This window comes from Rissa tridactyla, chromosome 18 (assembly GCF_028500815.1).
Source record: "Rissa tridactyla isolate bRisTri1 chromosome 18, bRisTri1.patW.cur.20221130, whole genome shotgun sequence".
Classification (NCBI taxonomy): domain Eukaryota; kingdom Metazoa; phylum Chordata; class Aves; order Charadriiformes; family Laridae; genus Rissa; species Rissa tridactyla.
In genome coordinates, this window is record NC_071483.1 from 4397649 (window position 1) to 4419851 (window position 22203).

The 22203-nt window shown below is 47.1% G+C and overlaps 1 protein-coding gene across 1 annotated transcript in view; it reads left to right on the forward strand.

Moving 5' to 3' along the window:
- ARID1A (AT-rich interaction domain 1A) overlaps positions 1–20162 on the forward strand; it is a 60597-nt gene extending 40435 nt beyond the window's left edge. Inside the window, exons 5-20 of the mRNA XM_054223523.1 lie at positions 819–1059; positions 1433–1522; positions 2248–2415; positions 3041–3356; positions 4657–4802; positions 4889–4998; positions 7342–7551; positions 8108–8315; positions 12134–12266; positions 12644–12816; positions 12970–13120; positions 13279–13410; positions 13521–13617; positions 15077–15950; positions 16252–16382; positions 17205–20162. Coding sequence (XP_054079498.1) covers positions 819–1059; positions 1433–1522; positions 2248–2415; positions 3041–3356; positions 4657–4802; positions 4889–4998; positions 7342–7551; positions 8108–8315; positions 12134–12266; positions 12644–12816; positions 12970–13120; positions 13279–13410; positions 13521–13617; positions 15077–15950; positions 16252–16382; positions 17205–18929 — 4905 coding nt within the window. The 3' untranslated portion in view covers positions 18930–20162. The remainder of the gene's footprint in view (positions 1–818; positions 1060–1432; positions 1523–2247; positions 2416–3040; positions 3357–4656; positions 4803–4888; positions 4999–7341; positions 7552–8107; positions 8316–12133; positions 12267–12643; positions 12817–12969; positions 13121–13278; positions 13411–13520; positions 13618–15076; positions 15951–16251; positions 16383–17204) is intronic.
- Positions 20163–22203: the final 2041 nt, after the last annotated feature.

Consider the following 22203-nt stretch of genomic DNA (forward strand, 5'->3'; position numbering starts at 1 on the left):
AACAGCTAGTATAATTGTGCGTGGTGGATCCGCACATCATTATCTTCTCGGGAGTATCCCCATTTTTCAGACTTGCCAGCTGATTTTTGGTTCTGTCACTTTGCAGGCGCCGCTTGTGGCAATCGGAGGTTTCAACTTCCTTAGGCTTTTTGTGCTTTTCTTCTTCAGAGTGGATACATGTGGTAGGAAGGGTGTTTTCTAGCCTTGCCTTCAAGAACAGCTGAACTTTATAGGGTGATATTCTAACTGCTAATTTTTGCTATCTTTGAAGAAAGGGAAGTGGGAACCCTGAAGAGTATTTTATGGTTTTCCTTTAAATCTCTGTTTAGTTTGTTTTTATCCATCTCAAGTGAGTAGTTTCCCAGCTCATATGAGGTTTATGAATTAATTATGGTGAGGCAGGAGTTTTCTGTCTTTTAGAAGCTGAGACATGTTTCTCTTCCAAGCCACGATCACATGGGTTGTTTCTTCTATTTGCAGTTTTACGTGTGGTGTTGATGCATTGTTTAATTTCTTGCCTCTAAACTGAATTAAAAGGAGCAAGTAGGAGAATGAGCCGGTTATTTGGACCATCAGCAAGCACTCGGCAAAGCAGCTAGGGAACTTTTGGGTTCAGAGACAGGCAGCAGGATAAGACACGTTTAGCAGTTACCTCAGTCTGCAGCAGCCTTCGTTACTGACGATAACGTGAACCGAGTTCATTGATTTCTATTTGTAGTATGCCTAAGGGAGAAATGCACTCTTTCTTAGTGGTATGTGAGAGAACAGTCCCGTGTCTTTTTTTATTGTTGCCTGATGTGTTTCTCTGTGTGTTGCAGGACCTGTCTGGTTCAATAGATGATCTACCCATGGGTACAGAAGGAGCCCTGAGTCCTGGAGTAAGCACATCAGGGATTTCCAGCAGTCAAGGAGAGCAGAGTAACCCAGCTCAGTCTCCTTTCTCTCCACATACCTCTCCTCACCTGCCAGGCATCAGAGGACCCTCCCCATCCCCAGTTGGATCTCCAGCTAGTGTTGCTCAGTCCCGCTCTGGTCCGCTTTCACCTGCTGCAGTACCAGGTAACGCTACTCAGCACGTGTTGATCTTCTGGTGGGGCTGCCTCGTGCAGCTGGAAAGTGAATTAAAACGGCCAGTGGGGAGGATTTGGTCAGTGTTAGTACGATGTGGTTATTGAGGTCTTGCGATCTCATTTGTTTGTTTTAAAGTGTCTGTAACTTGTAAAGGATGCAGTAGGATGGGGTGGGATGGCTGGTAAACCAGCAGTGTCATTTTTCTGGGTTAATGTGTCTGATCTTGCGCTTGTTTTTCTTCACTGTGGCTAACATGCCCTTCTCCTGAAGTTGTTTGTAATTCTGGTATTTAATACTCTGGCATCCTGGGGTTTGTGGTGTGCAGTTTTTGTGATTAACCACTTTCCTTTTTGCGGTGTAGGCAATCAGATGCCACCCCGACCGCCCAGTGGCCAGTCGGACAGTATCATGCATCCTTCCATGAACCAGTCAAGCATAGCGCAAGATCGAGGTGTGTGACATGAGTTAAAAGATTTAATTGTGTGAATCTCTTTGTAACTCTAGATGTGTAACTGAAAATTACCTGGCCTGATGACATGGATTCTATGTTGAGACAGCATTTAAAAGCTGCCCCAGATTTATAAGCTGCAAGCATTTAGGCATCTTGCAGTAAATTCAGCTGTTGCTGGTTGTTTTGCCTCTTAATGTTCCATCCAAAGCTAGTAAGATGTAAGATGTTTTCTCTGGCTTTTGACATGCTTTTCTGTGAATATTGCTTGTCCAAGGTCTGTGACCTTAAGCTACAAAATGAGGGGTGCTCGCAGCAGTAGTGTGTCTTTTCCCCCTAAGAGAATAAGGTTAATGTGGGGGAAAATGCATGTAAAATTTAGCTCTCGTGGCTAAAGGTATATAGTTGTCACCCTGAGAAAACAAACAAGCAAACAAAAACCAACAAGAAACCTGTAGGATTTGCAGAGTGGTACTGTCTACTCCTGTGACATGAAGTTGGTTTTGTTTTGTTTTGTTTTTCTGGTTAAACCAGGAAATTGGATCTGTTATCTTAGCAGATAACACTGGCTCCTTAATAGCAACCACTGTAAAATCTGTCTAGGCTGTTGCTGAAAGGATTTTGTTAGTGGGTCCTGGGGGTTGCTGTTACCTAAGAACACGTGTGTCCAGTGGTACCTCTGGATCCTTTGCACTAATAACTGTCTGCTCCTCTCCCTGGGTGAACAGGTTACATGCAGAGGAACCCTCAGATGCCCCAGTACAGCTCACCCCAGCCCGGCTCAGCCTTATCTCCCCGTCAGTCTTCTGGAGGACAGATGCACGCTGGAATGGGGCCATACCAGCAGAACTCCATGGGAAGCTACGGACCCCAGGGTGGGCAGTACGGACCACAAGGTGAGGCACAGTCAGCTCCTCAAGGTGGCAACTGAGCTCAGCAAATAGAAAAGGCCTCTCTCTATTGTAACATCTTGTCTTTGATAAACCGTTCTTATTTGTCCCCTCTTAATGTGTGGGTAATACAAAATAGTGCACTGCTTATGAGCTGGAAGGAAGCGTGCTTTGTTTGTGTTGAGATTGATGAAATATGTTGCTTTCAGGGCTAGTTCTACGTCTAAACGTAGGATCCTTCCTCCTCACTTAAAAAGATGGAGGTTGTGCATGCAATGTAATAGAGAAGACTGGCCAGTTCTCTTTGGAGAGAAAGAAAATTGAGTCTTGTATGTTTTGGAAAGGGTTAAGTGAGTTTTTTGCATCCTATCCTGGACCATTTACCTCGTTCTGCTCGGTTGAGGTTTGGGAGAGTTTCAGGCAGCTTTTGAATCGATGTTGTTACTTGGCTATGTCAAAACACATTTTCTGTGGCTTATATCCAAGTACTTTGACTTTTTGTTGAGGTGTTAACACTCCCCCTCATCTCTGTTAGTGATCTTTAAATATTTGCTGATAGAAGATTTTTTTATGGTGATTCATAAACTAACTAGTTGAACGATGTTGTCTTCCCCTCTTTTTATCTCCTTAGGAGGTTATCCCAGGCAGCCAAACTACAATGCGATGTCCAATGCCAACTACCCCAGTCCAGGAATGGGAGGAAGCATGAATCCCATGGGAGCCGGAAGCCAGATGCACGGGCAGACTGGTGTGCCGCCGTACAGCGGGCTTCCTCCAGGCAGGATGAGCCATGCAACCATGGGGAACAGACCTTATGGACCTAACATGGCGAATATGCCACCTCAGGTGGGGACCGGGATGTGCCCCCCACCAGGTGGCATGAATCGCAAAGCACAAGAAGCGGCTGCCGCTGCCATGCACGCTGCTGCCAACTCCATCCAGAACAGGTAAGGAATGAGATTCTCCCTGGTCTCTGAAGTCCCTTCCCTACGTCAGATCTAGGTTTCAGAGCTGTGGGTGGAACAACCCAAAATTGGGGTCATACTGAACATACGCTTCCTTGAAGGTTTGCCCTTCTTGGAGACTTTTTCATCAATCTTAAGTGTTAAAAAAGGAAGAGCATAAAGCTTGAATGGACGAGCAGTGTGTTGGAATACATCATTAATTACATGCTTAGGGAATTTTTAATATTCATAGGTGAAATCTATTTAACTCTGAGATCCCTTCAGTTGTTTTCGCTTTCTGGTCGTCTTTGTTACATGGGTGACTTAAAAGACGCTGCGTGTGTGGTAAAGCCCATAAATCCAGCAGACAGCCATCCAGCTGCATGGAACCAAGGCATTACTTGTCCAGTGTAATGAACTTCTTCCTTTTAGGGCCTTGATGAGCAGCTGTGGGAAAGGGAGCTGGAATTCAGCACTGAACTTTGCAACTATTTTCTGTGGTTGTGGGGTTTTTTTGTGTTGTTTTTTTTTTTTTTTTTTTTTTTTCACTGCCCATTTCAGAGTAGGTGTATGTGGCCTACCAGAATGCCTTGTGAGCCATGGACTTGTAAATTGGGTTTTCCCAGTAAAGCTGTTAGATATATTTGTTGTCTGACTGGGCATTGTGGTCTTTATCCTGACTTAACGGCTGCTTCTGCAGTTCACTGCCTGGTGTTACCTATGGCTGCCAGGAGGTCAAGTTCCCCAATGCCAAATAAAGGCATCAAAGCCTGTCCCTTTGAGTAACAAGTCTGAACGAGAGTTGTGTATGAGGTTTTCTGAGACACGTAAAATAGTGTAGCTTGTATGGGTAACAAAACAGAAAGAAATAAAGAAAAATCATTAAATGTGGCTGGAGAACTACACTGTCCATCTATACAAATAATATATTCTCACTTAAACGCACAAGGCTGCAGTATTTGCAGATCTGTTCTGCCCTATAAAGGTGGCTTAACAACTGAAATGAAGTTCAGTTTGGGGATGTGGTAGAACAAGATTAAGGGTGAAAACGTTCAGAACTGAAGTCCCTCTTTCAAAATGGTTTGCATCCCCTTTGCTTTTGAGAATGAGCCTTGGGCTCAAGGGTAGCTAAGCTTTAAAAGAGCACCTGATCTTCGGTCTTTTGCTGGAAAAGTGAGCTGGAGAAAGTCACTTCTCCGCTCCTTTGTGGGAGGTTTCTTTTAGCAAACCTGCTCCATTAGAAAACAAGATCTTAATGCTTAGTATTTGGGGTAAATGTCTGTTTCTTCCTTGACTTCTCTAGGCCTCCTGGTTATCCCAACATGAACCAAGGGGGAATGATGGGCACTGGACCTCCTTATGGACAGGGAATTAACAGTATGGCTGGCATGATAAACCCCCAGGGCCCACCCTACCCGATGGGGGGGAATATGGCGAACAACTCTGCAGGTAAGTCAGTGCGGACTGTTAGCCATGGCATTGATTTCGTTGTACTGGATTGAAAATCAGTCTTAAAGGTTCTTTTAACTTCCTAGGGATGGCAGCAAGCCCTGAAATGATGGGTCTTGGGGATGTCAAATTAACACCTGCAACTAAAATGAACAATAAGGCAGATGGGACGCCAAAAACAGAATCCAAGTCAAAGGTAAAATGTTTTGGATTTCGTTTTTAATGACTCGCGTCCTCTTCAGCATTCAGGGATGTTAAACCATTGCATCTTAACTTGGATTGAACAGTGCATCCATCTAGTAGTAGTGAGTGTGGTTCCTGAGAGAAACCTAATTTGATTCGTCCTCCTTACCCTGAACAGACTTCTCATTTGCGTGATTGTTCTTGTAGTATGTGATCTGACTGTTGTTTGTGACCATGGTTCTAACCCGTGTAGCGAGTGAGTGGGATATCCTCTTGTGGCGTCTGTTACGTTTTGGAGCATAATTAAAGAAGTAAGCATTTCCAAACGTATGTATGTGTGTTTTAGAGTAGGCTCTGGCTATATTTGCAATAAACCACCAAATACCCACATATGTTAATAGCAGTACAGGACTCTTGAGGAGCCTGAACTCTGCCATCCCCTACAGAGACCCACTAGCCCTCAGGAGGGCCAGGAAAGGGACTTCTCTGTTGGAATTCACGTGCCCTCCCCTATTTACAACTCATGAGTTCAAGCCTTTATCTAGAATTTCTAACCTATGCCTGGCACACGTTATTTATATGTTCTCACTTCAATTGTGGGCTAGTCTTGCCTTGATTGACTGGGGAGAAGGTACCTGAACAGATGCACCTTTGGGTCAGCTTTATCCCACTCGCAGATCCTGTGAAGAGCTAATTAGACTGTAGCTTGAATCAGAAGTGTAAAGGTAAAGACCACATAGTTGAATTGCTCAGTGTAAGGAGATTCAACATGAATTACGCTTCGTGTGTCCAGCGCTGGCTGTGTTTGAACTGCGCCAGTGGTTCTAAGAGGTTCTTCAGGATTTATCAGGAAAATTCAAACAACTGAGAGTTTTACTTCTGGGATTTATAAAGTGTTCAGAAATGAACGGGAGCATTTCCTAGTCCTTTGGGAGTAATCAATTTCACTTGCAAAACAAGTTAGTATTAGGAATTATCACCTGCCACAGTGAAACTGCCAAAAGAAGTGTAAACAAACCTGAGTGTGTGTCTGGTGTAGGCTTGGAGCTCCTCAGTTATCACCTCTCAGCTGGGAGGTGGTACACTAAAGTGTTACAGTTGTTTCACAAACAGACCTCTTACTAATCCTGTGTTAAAGCCAGAAGAGGGAGGCAAACAAGTTCTTCAGGGAGTATTTTTCTTTGCATTACTGCTACCGGTTTCAAAAGAACCACCAAAAAAAGCAGTTTCTGAGCCTATAGTCTCCTCTTTCACAATGTGAAGGAAAATACACGCTCTGCAAGTTTGACACCTGTACCACCAGCAGTCTGCCAGAGGATTCAGAAGATCTCTCATTTTTGCTCATGTGTTCTGGCATCTGCCTTTCTACTTATGACAAAGAAGGACTTGAATGGTCTTGGGCTAGGAGATGCCAGAAGCTACAAATAAGGGTTTTTCTGTCCTCCTGGTCTGTGCAGTTCAAGGATTGTCTCGTGCTAAGGAAAACACTCAGTCTGGGATTTAGGGGTTCGTCTAAAACATCATCAGATTTGAAGTTCACTTCTATTTTGGAAGTCCATTTTTAAGAAAGCATTTGGAGTGCCAAAATCATTTCTGCCTTTACTCCAAGGGTATGTGATCCATGTGGAAAAAGACAAAATAACATGCTCATCCACTACATCAAAAGACTTGGGTCAAGGCAGGCGAGGTGCAGGACCACAGGTTTTGCCTCTAAATAGACACTCAGGCAATTCGGTGAATCGGATGTGTAGGAACTGGTGTGTGGTACTCGTACTTCATAGCTGTGAACTCGTATTCCAGATTCCTGTGATACCTCTCCATATCAGTTTTCCTGGATGCTGACACGCCAGTGATAGCAAACCAGTATGGGAGCTTACATTGTATCTGGGTAGCAGGAGATTTCTGCGCTCCTGTCAGGGAATAGGCAAGGGAAGGGCAATGGTCCTTGTGGGGAGCCCCTCGCCCACATTGGTCAGACCGCTGCCTCTAATCTCATTTGCAGTTGACTTAGATGTTTTCATATTTAGCAGATGAGCCCACAAAGGATGTCTCAGAGAGATGGCTCTCTGCAAATTCTCCTTGAGGTTTGTTTGGTTTCTGTAGCATTCCTGAAACCTTTCACTTTTTAAAATATGTATTCTGTGAGTTCCCTGAGTAGCAGCTGGTTTTTTTGATAACTTTGTCGAATAATACTTGCCTGACATTGATCTGAGACAAGTGTAAGTCTAATAAAAAGCCGTTCTCAATATAACAGCAGAACTTTGAACTCTTATCTGACCACTTTTTTGAAACCATGTTGGATGTGTACTAGCTGCTTTTGTGCTGCTCAGTCCTGATACCTCTTTCCTTCTCCTAGAAGTCCAGTTCCTCTACTACAACCAATGAGAAGATCACCAAACTCTATGAGCTGGGTGGTGAGCCTGAGAGGAAGATCTGGGTAGATCGTTACCTGGCCTTTACTGAAGAGAAGGCCATGGGCATGACCAATCTCCCAGCGGTAGGCAGGAAACCCTTGGACCTTTACCGGCTCTACATCTCAGTGAAGGAGATTGGAGGATTGACTCAGGTGAGTGTCCGGCGGCTGGTGGCTATGTTCAGGGCTGCCCACTGTCTTGTGGTTCACAAGCCAATGGGCAACAGAATTCAGAGTTGGCTTTGTAGCTAGATGTAAGCAGTGACTTTCTCCATTTAGCTGTGTTTCTTTTCTTTTTATTTTTTTAAACAATGCTTGTAAAACCCAGCATCCTTTAAGTGAGCCAAATGTCCGCTCTCCCGTTGTCTGGTTGAGAACAATCTGTGGAGAGATTCAGTTCAAGTGCTTTTTCCGCCCCTCCCCGCGTTGCCCAGTGCAAAGTTTGGTGACGCTGTCATTATCTTTGCATCTGGCTGTCAACTGACCTCATGGCTAATTTGATTTGCAGTCTGTCCCTGTTTGAAAAGTTTTATGCAGGTGAGGAAGAGAAGATACTAGTTTTGGGTTTTGAACACAACTGTATCTGCTCTGCTTAGCCCTTATTGCATCCTTTGTTTTAGCTGGAAAGTGTTGATTTCTCCCCGGGAAAATTTCTTGGAGGAGAAGCAGCTGGGATTTTGAGTTTAGAGCCTCTTGTTTGGTTGTGCAGGTCAACAAAAACAAGAAATGGCGTGAGTTAGCCACAAATCTCAATGTGGGCACGTCCAGCAGCGCAGCTAGTTCTTTGAAGAAGCAGTACATCCAGTGTCTCTATGCCTTTGAGTGCAAGATTGAGCGAGGCGAAGATCCCCCTCCAGATATCTTTGCAGCTGCCGATTCAAAGAAGTCTCAGACTAAGATACAGCCTCCGTCTCCAGGTGAGTTTAGACACGGGTTTAAGGTGCGCAATGCCTGTTTGAACCAGAGGATCTCTGGCACTGTACGCTGGACTCTTATGTCCTGCGGGCCAGGCTGGTTCCAAACTTCTACAAAGCCCCTGTGTCTGTTTCTAATTAGATGTTCTCCGGTTGTGTAGATTAAATACTTTAATAACGTGGGAGTGAATGATACTGGGAATAAGTCAAGCCTCTTGGGATAGTTCAGTTTTTGTGTGTCCCACCCCTGTACTAAGTTTAAGAAAAAGGAAAACATAAAAAGATACACATATGAATACACATGCACCTCTGTGCATACCAGTACATCGCTGCCTGATGAGAATCTGGTGGAGAGAGAAGTCTGGAGTTATCCCTTCAAGGTGATCTCTGCACATCCTTCCAGCAGCCCTTGTTGTTACTGCTTAGCTTTGGGAACTTGCTAGAAAAGTTGGACTTGTTTTGGCTATGCAGGTGGTACCTTCTGGGAGCAAACGCTTGATGTGGGCGTGCACTTGTCTTCCTCATGAATTGCTTCTTTCTGTCTTCAGCAGAAGATGGTGAGGACTTTCTGGGGCTTTGTGCCAGGAGAGCTTCATAAGCCTGTTACAAATTGCATGCTCTAGAATTCAGGCCCTTTAAAATGAACTTCTACGGTTGTTTCAGATTTGATGGGGTGCTCCAGTTTCCAAATATTTAAGCATAGTGTTCAATTCAAGAAACAAACAAACAAAAAAAAATGGGAGAAAATGTCCAGGCTAGCAGTGCATGCTGTACTCTTTAGTCTTCAGAAAGTCTGATCGTTTCTGTCTCATTTGCATTGAGTTCATTGCTTGAATTGCTGCTGAACTTGCCAACCCTTTAAGATTCAATTTTCCAGTTTCTCTTATAAAATAAAACCTTCAGATGCTTTTTCTGGTCAGGAGCCTGTTCGTGTAGGTGAAATAAAAACTTTGTCTGCTTTGAAGTTCCTGTAATGTTTGCAAAAAATGCCTTTTTGGTTCTGAAACCTGGCATCATCTTTGTCTAGCTCCTGAGGAGTGGAATAATGAACCCTTTTTTGATTGTACTGCAGTCGCGTCTCAGCCCTGCAAAGCCCTTGATCGACAGTGTGCTTGTCCGAATATCCTGTTGGCAACTACATTTATCTGTCTTCTCAGTTACAGTCTGTTGTTTTTTTAAAAAACTAAATCATGTCTTTTCACTAGTCAGGAAACCTGTCCCAGTGTAGCTTCAACCTTGGTGTATTCTGCAAGATAAAGCAACTTTTGTGTCATTAGACTAAACTTCTGTCTAAAGTGGTGTCTGAGTTCCGCTTAAAATAGACCACAAATCTATCCCCGCTTTCTTTCCAAAAACCTCTTTCTTCTCCCCCCTGAGATACTGGGCAGTGAAACAAAGACGTTAAGAGCGTTTGGAGTTTATTTGGAGAGGGCTGAGACTTTCAGGAAGCCATTTAAAACTTTTTGTTAGCACTAGATGCCTGTCAGAACGGATTAGATGGTGCATCAATTTTTATTTTATTTTAACTGATACGGTGGTATGTGAAGGTTGTGAGTCTGCCTTCTGGGCCGTGGTACGGGCGATTTCTTGCTTCAGCACATCAGCAGTAGGAGTTTGCAGGGCGGCTATCGCAAATTCTGAGCGTTTGTGCAGCTCTGTTGACTTAGTCCACGCGTTTGATTCCTGCTGTGGGAGGACTGTGCTGTATTTCCTATTTAAACTCTTCTCTCCACTTCTCTTACTCCAGACTCCTGCAACTAGGAATATGCAGAGGCAGCCCTGAAGCATGGTTGGTTGTTCTGATCCTTTAAGCTGTGTCGCTCAGCATGTTCACACTCCCCTTTCACTTTCCTTTTCTTCTTCTCTCTTGTTCTCCTGAATCGACAGGACCTGAGGGTGTAGGACACAACACAAACGGCTTTCCCAACCTCAGCTCCAGACTTTAGAGCCTTAGAGGAGCATTGAGTCCCAGTAGGCGCTCCTGTTCCGGTGGGTCGCTGAGGCCCCACTGAACCAGCGTCCTCCAGACTTGCATGCATTTGCCTGTCTCCCAACAAATCGCCTTTATGGAGAATAACTTCCCTGTTTGAAATCCAAATGGACAACAGTGGGGCATTTTGAAGTCCCGTCATGTGGATGAAGGGCTGCGTCATCCCACACAGACACACGTGCTTTGGTCTCCTTGCAGATTTTATAACCTGTTGGCGTTGGCTTACACTTCATTTCAGCCTGTTCTGTCAAATGAACTTCTGCATAACTTTGTGGATGATGAGGATTTCACTGCACAATTCTCCATTGACTGCTTTTTGAGGCTGCAGAGCATCTAAAGGCCTTGCAGGACAATCTAGGCAGAGCTCTGGGTGCTGGAGCTGCTTTCCATGCAGTGGAACCCTCAGAACTCAAAAACGTTCACAGAAAGCCCTTGTAGAGTGGACCTGGGTGCTGCCTCGTGGGCACTCGCCTGCATGTTTCCTGCAAACCACGTTGGGTTCCTGCTCGCAAACTCCAGCGTGTCCCTGGGGAGGTGTAATCAGTCTGCCGTTGGGTTTTAATTCCCAGAGCATGGAACTGGCCCGGCTCCAACTGTGTGTAAATTTGTGAGTGGGAGTGACGGCAGGGGGTGGGGACAAACACCAAATGGCAGCGACGCAGGGAATGTCTCGAGGCCTCTTCCTGCCGATGCCAGCATTACAAACGGAGACGAGCAGTGAATTCCTGGGGGAAGTGAGTGGAGCTGAACCGCTGCTGACGAGGGAAGCAGAACGGCGGGGAGGGCCAATGAATGAAACTCCCCGCTGAGCTTGTCTCTGCCCTTACTTCTCCTGAGACCTCCCCGGGTTGGGAGGGAGTCGCGGAGAAGAGGACAGGGTGCCAGGAAGGTGGGGTGTAAACAAACATGCCCTGGACGTGACCTCGGAGGATTTTAATGAATAGCTGAAATGACTCATCAACCAGCAGGGCTGAAGCTGAGGGATATCGGGTGCTGGGGATGGTAACTAATGGAAACATTAATTAAGAGTTCAGCTCTTGCCAGCTGCGAGGAGCATATGAACCTGAGAGCTGACAGTGTCACAGCGATCCCTGGGCAGAGGAGAGCTCCTAGAGCTGACGGCACAGCTGGATTACACATGACGGCCTGGGATTTTTGATGAAAGCTTACTGTAGCGTAAAGCAACCCATACAGAGCCAGGGAACTTGCTGGACGGGTTTTGTCATTCAGTGAAAGATCCGGCCTCTCCGGCATTCCCTGTTCCAGGAATCCTTGGGAGTGGTGCTTGAATTAACCTGCATGAATTAACCCCTCTCGAAGGGCAGAGCAGACAGAGGAGCCTTGTTCAGAGCTACTTGGTGACTTCAGCTGACGTCCTGGAGTTTCCATCACTAGAAAGACTCTGAGACTTCCAGGAGAGGGCTTAAACCCACCTTCTTTCTGGGTAGAAAGTGAATGTGATGAGTCAGTGGTTGTCACTTGTCAAGGAGGACCGTATTCGATGCTGCATGATGCACTATAGAGCACCAGCCTTTGAAACTAGATAGCCTGGGCAACATGCCACAGTGGTGGCATGGTGTGTAAAAGGTAATGTAGTTAAGAACAAAGGCATGATGAAAACGAACATGTCCTCTCAGCTTTACATCACTGTATGTGGTTCTTCTGGGAAGTCCTTGCAGTGTGGAGCTCCTTGAACTTTTTTGGTGATGTTTCATCTCCCTCTTTCTTTGAAAGACTCTTTGCTCTCTGTTCTTGGGGCTGATGTTCTGGGAGGTTCTGGGTTGCATCTGTAGGGTGCAAAGCTACTCACACCACGTTTTCGTTCTTGCAGCGGGTTCAGGCTCAATGCAGGGTCCTCAGACACCTCAGTCCACCAGCAGCTCCATGGCAGAAGGAGGAGACTTGAAGCCACCAACTCCAGCATCTACGCCACACAGTCAGATGCCCCCTTTGCCAGGCATCAGGTATGAAACCATTGCACCCTCTTCCACTATGCTGGATGCAAGCTGTGAATGTGAGGTAGCTTCTGGGTCATTACTGCAGATGACTGGAGACTTGAGTACCTGTTTTGGTGGAGCTCCATGGCTTTGCTCCTTTGTTAATGGCTCACAGCAACATTGTTGACTCTGCATGTATGTGTAAATAATAGTTATTTTGGGATTGGATCCGAGCACAGTGCTGTAGAGGGGCAGTTCTTCATGCCTGTGTTGGAGGAGCATGGCTGTGGTCCTTCTAGGGGATGGCAGCACCTGAGAAGGGAACATGTGGGGAAAAGTATGTAGAGGAGCATCGTGGACCTCTCTAATTTTGTGTTTGTGGTTTGTTTTTTTTTTTTAATCAGGAGTAACTCAGTGGGCCTACAGGATGCCTTTGCAGATGGTAGTGATCCTACGTTCCAGAAACGGAACTCCATGACTCCAAATCCAGGGTACCAGCCCAGCATGAATACCTCCGACATGATGGGTCGCATGTCTTACGAGCCAAATAAAGATCCTTACAGCAGTATGAGGAAAGGTGAGAAGTCCTTTTGTGCTCCTCTCCCTTTTCCCTGTATCTGGCTGTATGCTGGAATATGCTGTAGGAGACCTTCCGCTCGCCCAGAAGATGGGATGTATCTTTCTAAGGTAGAGGTAGACATGTTTATTGGTCTTTATTTCAATATTTCAGCTCCAGGAAGCGATCCCTTCATGTCCTCAGGGCAGGGCCCCAACAGTGGTATGGGTGACCCTTACAATCGTGCTGCAGGTCCAGGGATGGGTAACATGGCCATGGGACAGCGGCAACACTATTCCTACGGAGGTCCTTACGACAGAGTGAGGTGGGTACTTGAACCTGCTGACATCCCCGTTCGCTTGGCCCGTGTGAAATGATCATTCTCTCTTCACTACTGTGACTTTGCTGATCATCCTTTTCCATTTGAGGAGCAAGGGTGAATTTAAGTGGACGTGTGGGGTTTTTCTCTTTGTTTCCATGTAGGACGGAGCCTGGCATGGGACCTGAAGGCAACTTAGCAACCGGAACTCCGCAGCCAAACATCATGCCTTCCACCCCGGAATCGGGGATGTACTCTCCCAGCCGCTACCCGCAGCAGCAGCAGCAGCAGCAAAGGTCTGTGCGGGGTGTTGCCACAAATGGCTCTTCCCAATTAGAGAGTTCTGAGACTGTGAAAGTGAAGCATGCATCTGATCAGACAAGTAACGCATCTGTTTTTTCTCCAGACATGATTCCTATGGCAATCAATTCTCCACTCAAGGCACATCCTCGGGCAGCCCCTTCCCTAGCCAGCAAACTACCATGTATCAACAGCAACAGCAGGTAGAGTATCAAAAAGTGTCTGATTTCTTTGACTGAGAGACAGTAGAGTTTTATCTGTGAAATTTGTGAAAAGGGGAGGATGAAAACTCAGTGGGCTGTGCGTTTGCTTTATGAATGTATAGAATTAAGTACCTTATACAGGAGGCTTCCCCCCACCCACCCCAGGTTTCAAATAGTTTAAATAAGTTTTAGTTAGCATTTCCAGTGTTGTGTTAGCAAAACAATGTTCTGGTTGTGCAGTTTGCAGATGTGTGTGCTCTGGTCAGGCAGCAGGAGATCGAGAAGCTTTATTGGGCTTCTCTGCCCCTCTGGAACTTTCTGAATCCCATTGTGTTTCTGTAACACTTCTGGTCCGAGTGATGAGATGAGTTTGTTTGGAGCAAGTCCTTGGGGAGCTGTTTCAGGTGGATCATTCTGCACAGCCCAGGGCTCTTTTCGTGTCTTTGCCTTACTGAGCCTGCAGACAGAGGCTTCAGACCTGCCTCCACTGCCCCACTGCCTCCTACTCGCGGATCTCGGAAACATCAGGTTTGTTTCAGGACAGAGTTTGAATGAACATATATCTCTCTCCATAATCCTTATATATGACTTGCTCTTTGTATCAGTGCCAGGCCCCATAATGTTTTCCTGATAATTTTGAGTCCTCTGGTTTAGGAGAGTATAGAGAGGGCATTCGCTGAGCTGTGCTAAGAATAATTCCAACTGCTCTGCAGTTTGGCTCTGCAACCAGAGCCACGGGGCTCTGAGCCAAGAGTTCGAGTTACTCTGGTACTTGTCATCTTTGAAGCCCTAGAGCTCCATCTGAAGCCAGTCATGACCGTGGAGCTTCTGAATAGACTGTGTAGTGGCTAGAGCATAGACCCTTGGAGGCAAGAGAGATCTTGGATTTTTGTCTTGGCAATTGACTGTTTTCTCCATTTGCACTTGAAAGAAGTAGAGAGGAGAATAGGTCTTGCTCCTTTCAGTGATGTGTTTTGAAATCTACAGGAAAGGAAGAAGCGGGAAGTACAACAGTTTTTAATGCATTTTGTTTGGTGCTTCCGCAGAAACCTCTGTTTTTCTGGGAAATATAAGAGAAATGTGGTCTGATAAAATTCCTGGATGTGAAAGGAAACGAGCACCTGTGTACAGTTTGGTTTGTGGTGAATGTATAGCAGAGCCGAGTCTTTTCTCCAGGAAAGTCCTTTCTGTGGGCAGACTTCTGCCCCCAAGGCATCCTTGTAGAATCCACAAGGAAACTACCCAGCCAGCCACAAGGAATTGGTCTTGGCTTGTGAAGCTGAAAGACTGATCCAACTTCACATTGGATATGGCTGACAACGAGACAAGTCTTGCCCGCTTACAGACCATGCCGCAGGGCATATCCTCTGGCTCCGAGTAGCTCTACCCACAGAGGTTTGGGTTGCTTGTTTCTAAGTAGATAATCTCATGTTGTCGATGCTTTTATTTTCCCCTGTAGAATTACAAGCGACCGATGGATGGCAGCTACGGCCCGCCCGCTAAGCGACACGAAGGGGAGATGTACAACGTACCGTACAGCACCGGGCAGGGGCAGACGCAGCAGCAGCTGCCTCCAGCACAGACCCAGCAACCGAGCCAGCAGCAAACTGCACAGCCGTCTCCACAGCAGGACCTGTATAACCAGTATGGGAGTACATACCCTGCTGCTGACCGCCGATCTGCCGGAGGGCCACAGAACCAGTTCCCATTCCAATTTGGCAGAGACAGGGTCTCGGCTCCCCCAGGCTCCAATGCTCAGCAAAACATGCCTCCTCAGATGATGGGTGGTCCCTTACAGTCTACTCCAGAGGGCCCGCAGCAAGGTGCCATGTGGCAAGGGCGCAACGAAATAGGGTACAGCTATCCGAATCGGCAGAGCACCGGCTCTGCGCCCCAGGGGCCTGCTTATCACGGAGTGACTCGAACAGATGAAATTCTGCATTCAGACCAGAGGGTCAACCATGAGGGACCGTGGCCTTCCCACGGGAACCGGCAACCTGCTTATGGTCCCTCTGCCCCCGTGCCCCCAATGACTAGGCCCCCCCAGTCTAACTACCAGACCCCCCCTAGCATGCAGAATCACATTCCTCAGGTATCCAGCCCAGCACCTCTGCCCAGACCTCTGGAGAATCGCACTTCTCCTAGCAAATCTCCATTCCTGCACTCGGGGATGAAAATGCAGAAGGCAGGACCGCCAGTCCCCGCCTCGCACATAACACCAGCAGCTGTACAGCCTCCCATGATCCGGCGAGACATCACCTTCCCTCCGGGATCAGTAGAAGCTACACAACCTGTGTTGAAGCAGAGGAGGCGGCTGACAGCAAAAGATATTGGTAAGAGGAAACTCCTGCTTTTCTGCTTGTGCCTGTCGAGGGGATGGATGCTGCCGTTGCCCTTTGATACAGTACTGCCATGTGGAAGGGCTCTGCCGGCTTTGAAATAATTGTATTTTTGCAAGTTAGTTGTGTTTTCAGACATCATTTTGGCATTGTCTGTGGAGAGATTGCCGTACATACAGTCTCTACATCATCTTAAACAGGCTCTGCTCTTCATAGGTCCAAAAAGCGGTATCAAGTATCTCCTTTTTTGTTTTTAAACTCCAGGAGCTGGAAGTATCATGTGTTTATGTTACAGGAACTCCTGAAGCCTGGAGAGTGATGATGTCTCTGAAGTCTGGGCTGCTAGCTGAAAGTACGTGGGCCTTAGATACCATAAACATCCTGCTCTATGATGACAACAGCATAATGACCTTCAACCTCAGCCAGGTGGGTGCAGATGCTCTCTGATGCAGGTCTTTGAAGTGCTAATTTTGTAGGGTTTTCTGTCAGCGAGACAGCAACAAGCAGCTCGTGCCCTTGTAGGGCCAGATTCCCAAATGTCCGGTACCTGCGGAGCATGCCAGGTCTGCAGAGAGCACGGGGTCTGCGTCACTGTGCGCTGGTGATTCTCTGTCCCGTGTAATTGATAGGTTTGTTGGTGTGCAAGCGTGTGTTCTCTCCTCTCTGGTGAGGTGTATTGCTCCTGTAACAGAGAAAGTGAATAACAGTGGACTTTGCAGCGAGAGCGCTACGGAAGGCTGGAGGCCACATGTATTTTTGGGCGTTGATGGTGTTCGTTCACCTCTGGCTCTGTCTTTGCCCTGGGACGGTGCGCAGTGAGGCTGGGATGCCAGTCCGGAGGGGCCAGCCTCTCTCAGTCAGCTGCCCCGTGCCCCTGTGGCTGTTGTAAAAACTGCTGGGAGATACTCTAAAGGCTGTTTTGCCCTTCGCCTCCCTGTGTATTAACCAGAGGGGAGGTAAAACCAAGAGCCCCTGTGCGTTTGCACAGGTATGGGTGTGTGGAGCGGGGGCGGCCTGGATACTGACAGTCAGTACCTGGTTTTGCGTTTGTTCCTTTTCTCAGGGCATAGAAAGCTTTCTTTTCCAAACGGTTTGTTGCCAGCGTGAAAAGAACCCGTTAATTAACAGCACTGCTTAGATTCTTAGCCCTTTTCGCCCTGCTTTCCCAGTTACTCGTGTTGGCCTAAGTTGTTTTCTGATCACTGTTCCCTTCCTTCCTTCCCCTCCCGTTTTTCTCCTCCCTCGTAGCTGCCAGGCTTGCTGGAACTCTTGGTGGAGTATTTCCGGCGCTGCCTGATCGAGATCTTTGGAATCCTGAAGGAATACGAGGTGGGAGACCCAGGGCAAAGAACACTATTAGATCCCGAAAGGTTCTGCAAATCTTCAGCTTCCTCTCATGAAGAAGGGGAGGAGGATGATGAACCACGGAGCCTGAACTGTGAGGAGGAAGAAGAGGATGAGGAAGAGGAGGAGGCTGCGTTTTCGAGCAAGGACAAAGCACCTCTAGAGAGCAGCGAGGAAAAACTAGTTAGTAAATTTGACAAGCTTCCAGTCAAAGTTGTGCAGAAAAACGACCCCTTTGTGGTAGATTATTCCGACAAGTTGGGGCGAGTGCAGGAGTTTGAAAGCGGGCTGCTGCACTGGCGGATTGGCGGCGGAGACACCACCGAGCACATTCAGACCCACTTTGAGAGCAAGACGGAGCTACCTTTGACTCATAAACGAGCTTCCTGCAACTCTGTCTTGAGGAAACGTTCAGCAGCTGAGAGCAATCCCAGCACCAGGGAAGGAGAGACTCCTCCATCCGACAGCTCCTCGGAGAAAAGGATAACTGCCACCATGGATGACATGCTTTCGGCACGTCCGGGCTCCCTGGCAGGGGAGGAGGAAGAGGTCAAAGCTTTGGAAACGGCGAAAGAAAGCAGCAAGTTTCCCTTTGGCATTAGTCCAGCTCAGAGCCACAGAAATATAAAAATTCTGGAGGACGAACCTCACAGTAAAGACGAGACGCCCCTCTGCACCCTCCTAGACTGGCAGGACTCTCTGGCGAAGCGCTGCATCTGCGTCTCGAACATCATCAGGAGTTTATCGTTTGTGCCGGGCAACGACTTTGAAATGTCTAAACATCCCGGGCTGCTGCTGATTCTAGGGAAACTGATTCTCTTACACCACAAGCATCCAGAACGCAAACAGGCCCCCCTGACCTATGAGAAAGAGGAGGAGCAGGACCAAGGGGTGAGCTGCAACAAGGTGGAGTGGTGGTGGGACTGCTTGGAGATGCTGCGCGAAAATACCCTGGTCACGTTGGCCAACATTTCTGGCCAGCTGGACCTCTCCCCTTACCCGGAAAGCATCTGTTTGCCTATCCTGGATGGACTCCTCCACTGGGCAGTATGTCCGTCAGCAGAGGCCCAGGATCCCTTTCCAACACTGGGGCCCAATGCGGTCCTCTCCCCTCAGAGACTGGTTTTGGAAACACTCAGCAAACTCAGCATCCAGGACAACAACGTGGATTTGATTCTTGCGACTCCCCCCTTCAGTCGCTTGGAGAAGCTGTACAGCACCATGGTGCGGTTCCTTAGTGACAGAAAGAACCCGGTGTGTCGAGAGATGGCTGTGGTACTACTGGCCAACTTGGCACAGGGGGACAGCCTGGCAGCAAGAGCAATTGCTGTGCAGAAGGGCAGCATTGGCAACTTGCTGGGCTTCTTGGAGGACAGCCTGGCCGCCACGCAGTTCCAGCAGAGCCAGGCCGGCTTGATGCACATGCAGAACCCACCCTTTGAGTCGACGAGCGTGGACATGATGCGCCGAGCTGCTCGGGCGCTGCTCGCCCTGGCCAAGGTGGACGAGAACCACTCGGAGTTCACGTTATACGAATCGCGGCTGTTGGACATCTCCGTGTCGCCTTTGATGAACTCTTTGGTTTCACAAGTTATTTGTGATGTACTGTTTTTAATTGGCCAGTCATGACAGCTGTGGGATCCGAGACCCTGTGTGCGTGTGCGTGAGTGGAGAACTTAGAAACTGACTGTTGCCCTTTATTTATGCAAAACCACCTCAGAATCCACTGTCTGCCCTGCGCTGTCCTGCTTCTCCCTCGGGGAAAGATGTCCCCGATCCCTCTCCCCTTCCCCTGCCCTTCAAATTTGTCCTGAATCCCTTATTAAAGGAGACAAAGTTCTGTCTACATAGAAGACTTTTTTTATTTTAACCAAAGTTACTGTCGTTTACAGTGAGTTTGGGGAAAACGACTTGCCGTGTTATCACATTGACAGGCACCACTTTCATAACTGTTTTTAATGGTAAACTCTGAAGGACAAAAGTGACTGCTGAACTCTGTGTGGTTTATCGTTGTACATTCACAATCTTGCAGGAACCAAGAAGTTACCAGTTGTGAACAGACCTTGTCCAAGGGAGGCCTGTGCAGTAGCGTGTAGAACTTCATGTACTGTACACCTTAAACTGTAAACATACTGTAATAATGTCTCACATGGAAAAAAAAAAAAGAAAAAAACGCTGGATCAGCAGCAAGCTGTAGTTTTTAAAAATGTTTTTAGTTAATGTTGAGGAGAAAAAAAGGCTTTTCCCCCAAAGTATCATGTGTGAACCTACAACACCCTGACCTCTTTCTCTCTTCCTCCTTGATTGTATGAATAACCCTGAGATCACCTCTTAGAACTGGTTTTAACCTTTAGCTGCAGCCCGAACGCTGCCACGTGTGTATATATATATGACGTTGTACATTGCACATACCCTAAGATTCCTTGCAGTTTTGTCCCCCTCTCCCTACCCCTTTATAGTATGACGAGTTAACGAGTTGATGACCTGCAAAAGCGAGACACAATTATTTAATCTCTTGCCAGACATCCCTCCCTGGAGGATGCTGTACAGGTCTCTGTGTATAAAGTCATTGCTGTCTCAGCAGCCAATCAACTTATAGTTTATTTTTCCTGTTTTTGTTTTCTTTCTAATCGAGGTGTGAAAAAGTTCTAGGTTCAGTTGAAGTTCCTGATGAAGAAACACAATTGAGATTTTTCAGTGATGAATTCTGCATATTTGTATTTCAGACGATGTAGCTAAAAACTTGATGTAAATTCCTCCCTTTTTTCCTTTTTTGGCTTAATGAATATCATTTATTCAGTATGAAATCTTTATACTATATGTTCCACGTGTTAAGAATAAATGTACATTAAATCTTGGTAAGATGTTTGTAAGGGTTTTTTTTATTAGGAGAGTGGGGAGGTCGCTTCAGTGCTTGGCAGGTCTTGTAGATGTGATGTTGTAGGTCGGCTCTTCCTCGCCACGCAGCACCGAGACCTCAAAGGTCCTGCGTGTTATGGCTGTGCCTGGGGATGCCGAAGTCCCATCTGGCTCTAGGGAGCCGAAATGCCACGTGCTCTGGCTCTGTTTTCTCTGTTGGGCTTGTTTCAGTGACGGAGTTCTGGCTTAGGCTCGGGTAGGAGTGGATTTGCAGTGTGAGGTGAAGCTACAGCAGAGGCACGGTTCCCAGGGTGAGAAAGGCGGTTGCTCGGAAGGGAGGCAGTTCCCTTTCGGCTCTGTAAAATGGAAAATTTTCATTCCCCTTGCATTTTTCACATTTTCTTGGAACCGCGGTGTGGACTCTGACTTCCTTCAGAGGACGGGGTTTTCCAGCAGACAGAGCTCTGATGCCCTTCAGCAAACGGCCAAAGTTCAGGCTCTTCATATGAAAATCTGCGCGTTTTCATGGGTTAATAAATGGGTATTTTATTTAGCCTGAAGCTTTATCCTCACATGATAATAGAAGTAGGCTAGCTGGAACTGCACCGAGCTCATTTAAGCAAAAGAGCCAGTTAAAGAAAAAGGAGAAGCTTTTTTAAAGGCAAATGTAATTTTTCTTGAAGAAATCACCTCATTTTATCCCCCTACTTCCCTCCTAGGAAGCTCTCAGTTCCCCGAGCCCTCCCTTAGCTGTATTTCTTAAACTTCAGGTTCCTGGAAGTAATTGTGCCAGAATCAAACTGACTCTTTTCTGAATAAGTCTGTTTATCATCAGGAATTGCAGGAGCTCTTTGCCCGGCAGGAGGAGAGTCCTTAGAACGGATTTCTTAAGAGACAGGAATGGTGCTGGGCTTCCTTGGCTTTAAAAATTACTGAATGGAAGCCAAGTTGTGAGATAAGAATTCTGCTGGACTTTGCTGTTCTGCAACAATGTCGTTGATTTAAAACCGACTTCTCTGATAATTTAGTTCTGTACTCCAGGAGCTTTGTTTAATCTGATTAATGTAAAAGTTTTACTTCTTTTTCTAAACAGAAAGGACCTCCGCAGCAAGGTTGAAGAAGGTGACGTGAGCAGCTTTTGTACAGCTTCTGTGTTCATGTTACGGTGAATTTAATCATAAGCAAATACTACATTTGGGATGGAAAGAACAGTCACAAGTGGTGCTAACTACCCATTTTACCGGTATTTATACAACCAGTTGATCTGAGGGGAGTAATTCCGCTCCCTCAGCGGTTGCATGCACGCAGACACATACACCTCTCACACTTCTAAAATGGTTAAGAGAAAAAAAGCATAGATGAGAAATTAGTAAAATGAGAACAAGCAGAGTTCACAGTTTGCAATGGGGGACTATTTTGAGAGCCCCACCTGATTGCAAACTCGACTTGGCTGCCCAGAATGCAAATCACAGAATGGTTTGGGCTGGAAGGGACCTTAAAGCCCACCCAGTGCCACCCCCCTGCCCTGGGCAGGGACACCTCCCACCAGCCCAGGTTGCTCCAAGCCCCGGCCAACCTGGCCTTGAACCCCTCCAGGGATGGGGCAGCCACAGCTTCTCTGGGCAACCTGGGCCAGGGGCTCACCACCCTCACAGCCAAGAATTTCTTCCCAATATCTCATCTAAATCTCCCCTCTTCCAGTTTAAAACCATTACCCGCGATGCTTTGACCTGATTCGTACGCAAAGCTTTCCATTTCTGCAGGCATTCTATAAAACACCTCTCTCTGACCTGCGCTACTCTGCTGATTCCCATTTTTACCAGCAAGGGGAAAAACTTGACTCTTTCCCAAGCCAGAGCCCTGTTTAAAGGCACTTGGGGGTCCCCCTTGGGGTCTCGGTGGGCAGTGATGGTTTCTCCGTCGTCGCTGCAGTAGATATGGTCAGGCCTGTGCTGCGGCATGTCGGTTTTAAGCCCAAAGAGTTGTTGCTGGTGCTGTGCCAGCGGCAGGAGGGAGCCCTGAGGGTGCTGCCAGGGCCCTGACG